We start from the raw sequence: 12724 nt of genomic DNA, 5'->3' as shown, positions 1-12724 counted from the left end.
TTTGCAAGATGTTTGGATGCATTTAAATTTATTTAAGATTATAATCTCTTGGTTATAAATCTTTTTTATTTGACTTGTGACATAATGAAGAGTAAATAAATAATTCTTAGAAAAATACGTATGTACTGTCACAACAATGAAAGCAAAAGGATAAATTAAGTATAATAGTTATGAAATCAATATTTCATTAAATTGTACTAAATATGATTTATAAGGTTTGTAGGTATACCATATATAAGTAAATTATGAAAGAATAGTGGTTACATAGATTATAAGCCATTTGTTCTCCATTAAGAAGGAAGGGAAAGAGATACACTATGGGGCCAGACAATGGTATTGGGGTGAATTTCTTTCTCTTGCTGCCACATACCTGAATCCCTAATGCAAAGGCCACAGGAAAGAGAGGTATAGTCACTTTGGTAGAACTTAACTTGTACCTCTGTTCCTTCAGTTTAAATGCTTAGAAGTTTCCAAGAGAATGTGAAGACATTCAGCAACAGTTAAGCCTGGGCATACTGAGTCTCATTTTTTTCCTCTAGTGTATTTAATTTATTGCTTTAAAATAAACCTCCCCTACCTTTCTCCTCTGCTCAAAATAATATGGAAGAGTGTAGTTATAATGGGTTTAGCAGAAATAAACTATCAAAAAAAAAAAAAAAAAGAAACAGCAACCCTAAGACGAACAAATGGAGACTCAGAGACCTTTTGCAGCATCTCACAGTTAGTAGGTGAGTGTAACAAGGACCTAGGACTCTGATGTCATTACATCATTTTCATCATGCCATGCTCCCATCATGTGTGCAAGAGTCTCTTAATTGGAGCAGATGCTTTCAATAGATGTTTGGGGAGCATCTGATTACTGAGCTCATTCTGGCTCTCCCATGTGCTATGGGAGAGAAATGTGTCTCCCAACAACCTGAAGATATTCTGAAACTGCCAGCTCTCATTACCAGAAAATAGAATCTCAGTAGTCTCATGCTCTTAACAACAGAGAAAAGGTTTGGCAGTTTTGCTTATCACAACTGCTACTTAAAAAAAAAAAAAAAAGTAAATGGGCCCCCATTGTGGCCTCCTTTTAGTAAGCAGAGACTAGCAGAGCTGAACATGAAATTTAATTCTTCACAATAAGGAACTTTGCCCTGATTATAAATCCACACCATGTCTGCTTTGGAAACATTTAAGCAAACCCGAAAATTAATTTTCTTTCTCTGAAATAAATTTAATTTTAAAAAGTCTTCTTTAGTTTGGCCTAAGAGAAATACTTCCTGAAGCCTAAATAAACACAGGACGAAAAGAAGATATGGTTAAGATGCCATTTTAGGATTACTTCTAGACCCCTGAGTTTGTTGCATCTTTACAATTTTTCATGTCTAAAATAACATTGAGTCAACTTCAATAATATTGTCGGTTGAGAGCTGCATTTTTGTGTGCTTATGCATTTATTCATCAAATGCTTATCGTGCCTTATTACATATATTAAGCACAGAAACTTGGAAAAGCAAATAAGTAGACTTTTCTTTTACATTTATCTTCAAATTGTAACCTGTTTTAGACTGCTATTGTGATGAATAAATCAAGATAAAATACTTACAGTCTTTTTAAGTGTTTCATACAGATAAAAATAAAGCTAATTAGAAGGAAAAAATATGACTTACGTGAATTGGATCAAGAATTTTGACTGCTGCTTTTTGGCCATTTTTCTTATTCAATACTTTAAAAACTTTCCCGTAAGTTCCTTTGCCAATTGTCTCAGTGATTTCCCATGTATCAGAAGGATCAGGAAAATTATCAAAGATGATTGTTTTTCCAATTAATGGAAACATCTCAAAGGTTTAAATACCTGGAGATAAGAAGTACAGTTTCATCTACATTTGATTGAGGATATCAAATGGCACACACAAACCCATGGGAAATTAGCGAATATTTTCACTGATATGATAGAAAATATTCAACAGTAACCAAACATATTTCAGAGTCACAGGAAATTTGAATTTCATTATCATTTGCAAACATTAATATGAATTTAATAATGCTTTGTAAGCAGGGCTTTATTTCTATGTCCAATCTAGTCTCTTATTAATTGCTGTTAATTCTTTTTAGATTAAAATAAGAGACATTTATATAATTTTGACTTTCTTCTTTATACTCAGGTATCACAACAAATCAAATAATTTTAGAATGAACCTTAGAGAAGATAAAATTCAACTTCCTCACTTAAGCAGATCTTGCATTTTATAAGTGATCATGTTTTATGTCACTTCTCTATGCAAAACTCAATAATGGGTCCTCTACATGGCTTTTAGGGTGAAATTTCCTTAACATAATCTACCAAATTCTTTAAAATATGGCCTTTGCTTAATGTTCTAGCCTCTTCTCTCATACTCTATGATTCAGCTATTTATACCTCAAGGCATTTCTTTCTTGAGGACCTTAATATACACTATTCCTGACCCCCTCTGCCTGTGGCTTCTTTGCTAAATTGCAAAACCTACTTATCTTTCAGATCTTAGCTTAGATACCACTTCATACAAGTGTGACTACTCTCCACCCCATCTGGGTCGCATGCCCCACCTTGGTACTCCAGCAGCACTCTGCGCTGCTGTTATCTGACATCATTACTGTATGCCCAGCAACTGCACAGGGCTGAAATGATTGATTAATTAATTAAAGAATATGGCCAATGAGGTCATTTATTGACATCATTATCAATATTATCAATAATATTGCTATCCTATATCATCACAGGTACCGTTATTGTGATTATAAATCAGATAGCATTTATATATCTGATATCATTACTGTATGTCCAACACCTGGCATACTGCTGAAATAATTAATTGATTTGTCAATTAATTAAAAGAATAGGTCAATGAGATCAAGTGACTTTATAAAGGACATTTTACGTTTTCTTCCAAGTAATGCTCTTTTCTATATTCTCCCTATATGATATCATTTCTATAAAACTACAAAAAAGGGTGAGAATAATAAAAGAAAAGAAAGTGTTCTTAGCACTTCTGGTAGCCCTCACATTATTTCAATTATCTATACAAACCACACTCTTTTCAATATATATTAATATTCCATATTAGCCCATGAAATTCACTTGTCTGGCCACACTCACAACTTTCACCTTTATTCATATCACCAATCCACTGATCTTCAACTTTCTTTAAGCCCATCAACCCTCTTAATTTTTCACTACCTACTCATTTCTCCTTCCTCAGGATAGACTCTAAGCCTTGTATTATTGTGACGTCTTTAGAAAGGCCCTAAACACTCTTATTCCTCCCTTTTTCCATCATATTCTCCTGGAGGGTGAAAACAACTCTCGTTAAATACTACATCTTCTTCACATCTGTGCCCATAACTGAGAAAACCATACAACCACGTTGACTAGTTTCACTTAAAATTCAGGATAACACACTGACAAGTAGACTCTCTACTCTGCCCAGCAACCCTGCTGCACTTCTGTTGTTTGTATATTCCCTGTTTTCTGGAGTTACTATTTCAAAGTGATATCTTTCCTCAGATTTGTCTCTCCACAAATTGTTCCCTCTTTGCTGTTTACCTTCTCCTACCAAACTTTACAAGTGATGCCTGTACTTCATAATTAATTGAAAAAATGGAAGGAACAATAAATCCTTAATATTCTGACCTCAAAAGCTACAAACCAATGTGCATCAAACATAGTAAGTTCATTGCTAGCCGGGGTAACTGCTGTTTGTCCTCAAATAGCCTTTTCCTTTGGTTCCTTCTTGTCCTGTAGATCTCAGTTCAAATGTCAATTTCTTAGACAGGCCCTCCCTGACCAACCTTTATGAAGTTAGCCTTCTCCATTTATCCTGTTATTCTTTGATTAGAATGTAAGCTACATGAGGGTATGGGCTTTGTTACTTTATGACTGTATCCACAATTCCCAAAACAATGCCTAGCACATGGTAGGCAATCAATAAATATTGACTAAATGGGCAAATGTTTATTTGTTCGTTGTTAATTCTGACAGCAGAGACCTAATCTATTTTGTTCACTTCCAAATCTAATAATAGATTTGGCCTAACTCTGTACCTAGAAAATATGGTAAATGTTAAATATATAGCTGTTGAATAAATAAATGAATAGGGTTCTTCGAAAAATACTTTTTTTAAGTTAGGAAGAGAAATAAGGTTTAGGGAGAACTGAAAAGAATATGAAAATCCAAAACACAATAGAGAGCATATTCTGATTCATTATACTTAAGGGCACATTATCTAGTAAATGGCTATGAATGCATGCTAAAAATTGTATTACTATATAAAAACACACTTCTGAATAGTTCTTAGAACACTTAATCCTTATGAAATTCATGTCTTTGATCCAAAATGCAAAGAGGTAATCAGTAATAATCATCCTCTTTAACAATTTCATAATCAGTGACAAAATCACTACTTCTTACATCTACTTGAGTCATGCAAATAAGCATTTATGCCATCTCTATAACATAAACGTTAGACCAAAAAACCACATTAAATCTTGTTAAAGGTCTGAAATAGGAGTTGTCAACCAAGAGAAACATTCATTACATGGAATACTGCCTTTCAAGCAGTAATGTTATTGAACACAGTCTTCATTTCTGATATATTAACTCTTAGGAGTTAACTGTTGGTTTTTCAATACACAGACATAAGAATTCAATGAAAAAATGACTGAACAACAAATATGTGCAAAGTATTTTTATGAGTTTTGGAAATACAAAGATAGAAAACTCATGGATAGATTAACACACATGTAACTATAACATATTATAAAAAATGATAAATAATAAGAATATGCATAAAGTGCTATAATAGCCCAGGTGAAAAGCAATTTATTCTGAACTGATCAGGAAAAGATTCAGAAAAAATTCTGAAGCGGTCAAGAAAAGATTTGAGCTGAACACTAAAAATAAGCAGGAATTTGTTTAAAATGCAATTTTTTCTTTAACGGTTCTCAATCAGACAAATATTTAAAGCAGTGTATCAATATAGTGTAAAACATTATAAAACAATAATCACAAAATGACAAAAAAAGAGGCATTTTGGAAACAGAATACACCTAGTCATGTTCCATATAAAGCAAATGAACAAAACTCCCAACACATAGGTAAAATGAAGCCATTTAAAATGACTGCTTCAAAATAATACATTAAATAATTTCAAGAATTAGGCTAGAATCAAGTCTCCTGACTGCTAAACTATACTTTTTCCATACAAAGCTGTTTATTCTTTCAGAATGAAATAGAATGTCACAGCTAGTAAACAACTAATTACTTAATAACTATGGTAAATTGCATTTGACATAAAAATGAATGTTCATATATTTTCCCTAATCCTTTAGCATGCAAAGAATGAAAAGTAATTCTCTAGCCTATAAAATTAAAACACATAAATAAGTTCTTAGTTATATGATCATATAAGCCAAATAATTATTTTCAACATATATATTTAACATATTTTGATATGTGTATTTACCATAATTCTGAAAAGGTACTAGCAAAGCTACATTTTTAAAATGAATACTCATCTTTTTGAATAGATTTGTTATATATTGAGCTTTTGGGTTTTTTTTAAGATAGAAAAATTGATCATAATACAATGAAAAATGTATCTTCAGGATCTTCAGATTCATCTCAACAATTATCCTGCTTGTTTTTGTAAACATGCACCTAATTCTTCTTTAATAAAATAACCAAACTGGCTTCATGCTCATTCTAAAACATAGCAGGGCTGGTTTCCCATTGGGTTATCTGTGTTCCCTCTGCCTAGAATGCTCTTTCTCCAGATATTGACATGGTTCACACCCTCACTTCGTTCAAGTCTTACATCAGCCATCACCTCCCCAATAAGTCCCACCCTGATCATCTTACTTAAAATCCCAATCTGACTTTCTGCATCCCATCTTGCCTCCCAACTCCTTGTCTCACTTACGCTGCTCTATTTTGATAACACTTACCACTTCCTAACACTCTACATAATTTCCTATAATTATGTTTTATTTGTTTTTACCACTACCAGAATGTAAGCCCCTTGAGGCCTGAAATGTTTGTCCTGTTTTTTCACTGACGTACTTCAAAGACTTTAAAACCATGCCTGACACATAGTAGATAGTCCATAAATATTTGGTGAATATTAAATAGAAATGAATATAAAAGAGTACATAGAAAAATTTCAAATGATTTCAACAATCCATTTTATCAAATATTTTCTAAAGAAATAATATCATCTTTGCCGGGCACAGTGGCTCACGCCTGTAATCCCAACACTTTGGGAGGTAGAGGTGGGTGGATCACCTGAGGTCGGGAGTTCGAGACCAGCCTGACGAACATGGAGAAACCCTGTCTCTACTAAAAATACAAAATTAGCCCGGCATGGTGGTGCATCCCTGTAATCCCAGCTACTCAGCAGGCTGAGGCAGGAGAATTGCTTGAACCCGGGAGGCGGAGGTTGCAGTGAGCCAAGGTCATGCCATTGCACTCCAGCCTGGGTACCAAGAGCAAAACTCTGCCTCAAAAAAAAAAAAGAAAAAAGAAAAAGAAAAGAAATAATACCATCTTATGCAATTTTTTTCAGAGAATAGAGATAGAGGGAACATGTGAAAGTATCTATAATAAGACAGACTGTACAAAATCAGATAAATTTATTAAACAAAACCAAATGGAAATTCTGGATATAAAAAATAAAATCACTGAATTGAAAATCTTACTAAAGGAGTTCAAGAGCAGACTTGAATAGGCAGAAGAAAATGTCAGTGAACTTGAAGACAAATTTCTTGTAATTATCATCTGAAGGGCAAAAAGAAAAAAGAATGAAGGAAGATAAATAGAGCCTAAGGGACATATAGAACACCACCACCAAGACCAATATATACATTATGAGAGTTCAAGATGGAAAAGAGAAACAGAAAGGGGAAGAGAGCTTATCTGAAGAAATAATGGCCAAAAACCTCACAAATTTAAGGAAAGACATGCATCTAGAAATCCAAGAGGCTCACTGAATTGCAAGGCAAATCTTTTTTTTTTTTTTTTTTTTTTTGTGAGACAGAGTCTCACTCTGTTGCCTAGGCTGGAGTGCAGTGGTGTGATCTCGGCTCACTGCAAGCTCCACCTCCCAGGTTCATGCCATTCTCCTGCCTCAGCCTCCCAGGTAGCTGGGATTACAGGTGCCTGCTACCATGCTAATTTTTTGTATTTTTAGTAGAGACGGGGTTTCACCATGTTAGCCAGCATGGTCTCGATCTCCTGACCTCGTGATCCACCCGCCTTGGCCTCCCACAGTGCTGGGATTACAGGTGTGAGCCACCACACCTGGCCTGCAAGGCAGATCTAAAGAAACCCATGCCAAGACATTATAATCAAGCTGTGAAAAGATAAAGACAAAAAAAAATGGAAACTTAAAAGCAGCAAGAGAAAAGCAATTTATCACACACAAGGGACTCTCAAGATTATCAGTAAATTTCTCAGCAGAAATCTTGCAAGCTAGAAGGCAGAGGGATAATATATTTAAAGTGCTGAAAGATAAAAACCTGTGAACTGAGAATTCTATATCTGGAAAACTATCCTTCAAAAATGAGAAAAAAAATTAATTTTTGTTCCCAGATAAACAAAAATGGATGGAGTTCATTACCACTCCATCTGCCCTACAAGAAATGCTAAATGGAGCCCTTTAGGTTGAAATGAATGGATGCTAGACAATATCTTGAAGTCTTATGAAAATGTAAAGTTCTCCAGTAAAAGTAATTACATGGAAAATTATAAAACCCAGTAGTATTGTAATTTTAGTTAATGGCATTTTTTATCTTAAATTTCAAACACAAATACATAAAAATACTTATAAATCTATGTTAAGTGAGGATACAATATATAAAATGTAATTTGTGACATCAATAACATAAAGTGTGGGGGCAGGGCTGTAAAGCAGTAGAATTTTTATAAGCAATCGAGTTAAGTTGGTATCAATTTAAAATAAGTTGCTATAAGTTCAGGATGTTATATATAATTTCCATGGCACCCACAAAGAAAATAAGAAAAGAATCAAAACATGTCATTACAAAATATACACTAAATACAAGGGAGATAGTATTAGAGGAAATGAGTAACAAAAACGTTATAACATCGAAAAACAACCAAAAAATGATAATGGTAAGTTCTTCTCTATTAGTGTTTTAAATGTAAATGGATTAAACTCTCCAATCAAAAACAGATTGGCAGAATGAATTTTATAAAGAAACACACCTGATGCAACTATATGCTATCTACAAAAGACTTCAAGCCATAAACTTTTACAAGAGACGAAGAAGAAAACGGGAAAATGATAAAATGGTCAATTTGCCAAGTAGACATAACAATTATACACATATATGTACCAAAATTTAGAGCTCCAAAATTTATGAACAAACATTGACAGAACTAAAGGGGAAAACAGACAGCTCTACAATAATAGTAGAAGATTTCAATATCCACAATAATGGATAGAACAATGAGACAGAAAATCAGAAATAAAGGACATGATCAACACTATAGACCAATTGGATCTAACAGACATATACAGAATACTGCACCCAACAATGACAGAATACACATTTTTCTCAAGTGCACAGGAACATTCTTCAGGATAGACTATGTGTTTGACTGCATTACAAGCCTTAATGAATTTAAAGGGACTGAAAACATGCTAAACATCCTTTATGATCAAAATGTAATGAAACTAGAAGACTGGAAAATCCACAAATATGTAGTCATTAAGCAGTACACTATTAAACAACAAATAAGTTATAGAAGAAATTACAAGAGAAAACTGAAAATATCTTGAATCAAATGAAAATAAAAATACAACGTAGCAAAACTTACAGAATCCAGAGAAAGTACTGCTAAGAGATAAATTTGTCACTCTAAAAGCTTAAATTTAAAAAGGAAGAAAAATATGAAATCAGTGACGTAACTTTACACTTTAAGGAACAAGAATAAGAGGAGCAAACTGAACCTAAAGGTGACCAAAAAAAAGTAGGAAATAATGAAGATGCAGCAAAGATAAATAAAATAGAGAACAAAAATGTAGAGAAAATCAACAAAACCATGAGTTGATTCTTCAAAACCTTTAAAACCTTCAAGCAGATTTACTAGGAGAGAGGACATAAATAACTAAAGCAAGACACCAAAGAGGGAAAATTATTATCAATTTCAGAGAAAAAAGTGATTATAAGAGAGTACTGTTAACATTTGTATGCCAACAAATTGGATAAACTAGATGAAATGGACAAATTCCTAGAAACACACAATTCACCAAGACTGAATCATGATGAAGTAGAAAATCTGAATAGAGGTATCACTTATAAAAGAGATTGAATTAGTAATCAAAAGCTTCTCTACCACAATAACAACAAAATCTCAGGACCAGATCACTTCACTGGTGAATTCTACCAAATACTTAAAGAATAATTAACGACAATTCTTCTCAAACTCTTCCAAAAATATTAAAAAGAGGGAACACTTCCTAACTCATACTATGAGGCCAGCATTATCCTGACACCAAAAGCAGACAATGGCACTACAAGAGAATAAAACTGGAGATGAATATCTCTGTGAAGATTGATGCAAAAATCCTCAACAAAATACAGGCAAACTAACTTCAACAGCATATTAAAAGGATCATACACCATGACCAATGGAGATTTATCTCTGGAACACAAAAATGATTCAACATATGAAAATCAATCAATGTAATATGCCATATTAACAGAAGAAAGAGGAAAAAACACATGATCATTTAAGTTGATGCAGCAAAAGCATTTGACAAAATTCAACACCCTTTCAAAATAAAAACACTCAACAAACTAAGAATAGAAAAAAACTACCTTGACATAATAACCATTTATAAAAAGCCTATAGCTAACATTATATTCAATGGTGCAAGACTAAAAGCTTCTTTCCTAAGATCAGGAACAAGACAAAAATGTCCACTTTTACCATTTCTATTCAACATAGTACTGGAAATCCCAGTCAGAGCAATCAGGCAAGAAACATAAATAAAAGCATTCAGACTGGAAAGAAAGAATTGAAATTATTTCGCAGAATATTTGATCTTATATATACCAAATCCTAAAGAATCACACACACACACACAAATTTGAGAACTAATGAATTCAGCAAAGCTGCAGGATACAAAATCAACATGCAAAAATCTGTTGTTTTTCTGTACACTAACAATGAACAACCAGAAGAAGAAATTAGGAAAACAATTTCATCTACAATAGAATCAAAAAGAATAAAATACTTAGGAATAAACTTAACCAAGGAGATGAAAGACTTGTGTATTGAAAACTACAAACATTGCTGAAAGAAATTAAAGAACACACAAATAAATGGAAAGATATCTGTGATCATGGATTGGAAGATTTAATATCGGTTAAATGTCAATATTTCCCAAAGTGATCTGTAAATTGAATGCAATTGTTATCAAAATCCCAATGATGATTTTTGCAGAAATAGAAATAAATACATCCTAAAACTCATATGGAATCTCAAAGGATCTCCAGTAATCTTGTAAAGAAGAACAAAGTTGGAGGTTTTATACTTCCTGATTTCAAAACTTACTACAATACTACAGTAATCAAATCATTGTGGTACTGGTACATATAGACAAATAGAGTGAAATAGCCCAGAAATATAGTCAAATGATTTCCAACAATAGGGAAAAAACAGTCTTGTTAACAAGTGGTGGTGGGAAAACTGGATATCCACATGCAAAAGAACGTTACTGTTAGATCATATACAAAAATTAACTCAAAATAGATCAAAGACTTAAACATAGGAGCTAAAATAATAAAACACTTAGAAGAAACCATAAGGGAAAAGCTTCATGAAAATGGATTTGGCAATGATTTCTTGGATATGACACCAAAAGCACAAGTAGAAGAGAAAAAATACATAAATTGGGCTTGGTAAGAACCAAAACTTTTGGATATCAAGGGACGTACAAAACATCAACAACAGAGTGAAAAGACAATCTTCACAATGAGAAAAAACACTTGCAAATCATATATCTGATAAAGGGTTAACATACAGAATATATAAATAACTCTACAACTAAAAAAAAAACAACCCAATTAAAAAATGAGCAAAGGATTTGACTAGAAGTTTCTCCAAATAATATATACAAATGGTCAATGAGCATATGAAATGATGTATAACATCCTAATAATTAGGAAAATGCAAATCAAAAAGTCATAATGCGATACCACTTCATGCTCATTAGAAGTTATTATTTAGAAAAAAGAAACCCAGAAAGCAATTTCAGTGTTGTTAATGTTGTAGAGAAATTGGAACTCTTGTGCATTGCTAGCAGGAATATATTGCAGCTGCTGTGGAAAATAGTACAGCAGTTCTTCACAAAAGTAAATATAGACTTACCATAGGATAAAAATTTCACCTCTTAAATATAAGCCAAATAATTCAATCAAAGGCTCAAAGAGATATTTGTATACCCATGTTAATGGCAGTACTATTCACAATAGCCAAAGACAGAAACAACCTACGTGTCCACTGACAGATGGATAACAAAATGCTGTATACACCTACAGATTATTAATTGGCTGGGCACGGTGGCTCATGCCTGTAATCCCAGCACTTTTGGAGGCTGAGGCAGGCAGATCACTTGAGGTTGGGAGTTCAAGACCGGCCTGGCCAACATGGCAAAACCCCATCTCTAACAAAAATATAAAAATCAGCCAGGTGTGATGGCATATGCCTGTAGTCCCAGGTACTCGGGAGGCTGAGGCAGAGGCATCACTTGAACCCAGGAGGCAGAGATTGCAGTGACCTGAAATTGTGCCACTGCATTACAGCCTGTGCGACAGAGAGAGACTCCATCTAAAAAAAAAAGAAAAAGAAAAAAAGAAAAAAGAAAGAAAGAAAAGAAAAGAAATATTATTCAGCCTTAAAAAGAAGGGAAACTTGACACGTACTACAACATGGATGAGATGGATAAGCCTAGAAGACGTTATGTTGAGAAAAATAAGCCAGTAGCAAAGGGAAATATTATATGATTCCACTCATATGAGGTGTCTAGAATAGTCAAATTCAAAGACAAAAAGTAGAATTGTGGTTGCTAGCAGCTGGGGTAAGAGAGAACAGGAATTTTGTTGAATCCAGAGTTTCAGTTTGGGAAAATAAAAAATTTCTGGAGATGGATGGTGTTAATGGTTGGGCAACAATGTGACTGTACTTAATACCACTCAACTGCACATTTAAAAATAGTTTAAAAGGTAAATTTTATGTAATGTATGTTTTACCACAGCAATATAATTACCCAGAATGTAATACAGGGGGTCAAAATAATAGAAAAATGTGAAAAACAAGTTAAAAGATATGGAGAGGAGAATGGGATGACCAGGTTGCTCTCAGATCCATGCATGATCATCCATCTCCTGAATCTTGGGGACTGACATCTCAAAACCGTATTTCCTACACTCCTTGTCCAGCTGGCTTCCTGCCCTGAGAAATTCTGCCAGTGAGTCCTAAGTAGGGAGAAAGGAGAAATCAAAATATTTTTCCTCTGCTTTCTTTGTTTTCTATGGTGATGTCTCCATCAGTTGCTGTGGCTCTCTATGGTCCCTGTTCCGGTAGGACAGAAACCGTCTGGGTTCTAGATAGCCTCAGATTCTGGGTTCTGCTAAGACTACCTCCTGCAGCCTGAGAAGTGACAACAGTTTTTTG

The 12724-nt window shown here is 33.7% G+C and overlaps 1 protein-coding gene and 1 long non-coding RNA gene across 14 annotated transcripts in view; one reads left to right on the top strand and one right to left on the bottom strand.

The window, feature by feature from the left end:
* The window catches only part of LOC134762033 (uncharacterized), a 120682-nt gene that overhangs the window by 48032 nt on the left and 59926 nt on the right, over positions 1 to 12724 (top strand). The gene's annotated exons all lie outside the window — the stretch shown is intronic.
* Positions 1 to 12724, bottom strand: part of MYO3A (myosin IIIA) — a 271375-nt gene that overhangs the window by 251228 nt on the left and 7423 nt on the right. For 12 of the 13 annotated variants that reach the window (XR_008510349.1, XR_008510350.2, XR_008510348.2 and 9 more), the window contains exon 2: positions 1656 to 1840. The exons of the other annotated variant lie outside the window; for it this stretch is intronic. Coding sequence is in view for 9 of the 12 variants with exons in the window: in XM_024253781.3 (XP_024109549.2) it covers positions 1656 to 1823 (168 nt within the window). In the remaining 3 variants the exon portion in view is untranslated. The remainder of the gene's footprint in view (positions 1 to 1655; positions 1841 to 12724) is intronic. 13 annotated transcript variants of the gene reach the window in all.

Source organism: Pongo abelii, chromosome 8, assembly GCF_028885655.2.
Source record: "Pongo abelii isolate AG06213 chromosome 8, NHGRI_mPonAbe1-v2.0_pri, whole genome shotgun sequence".
In the NCBI taxonomy this organism is placed as follows: domain Eukaryota; kingdom Metazoa; phylum Chordata; class Mammalia; order Primates; family Hominidae; genus Pongo; species Pongo abelii.
Note: the sequence above shows the minus strand (reverse complement) of the source record. Positions and strands in the feature narration are given on the sequence as shown.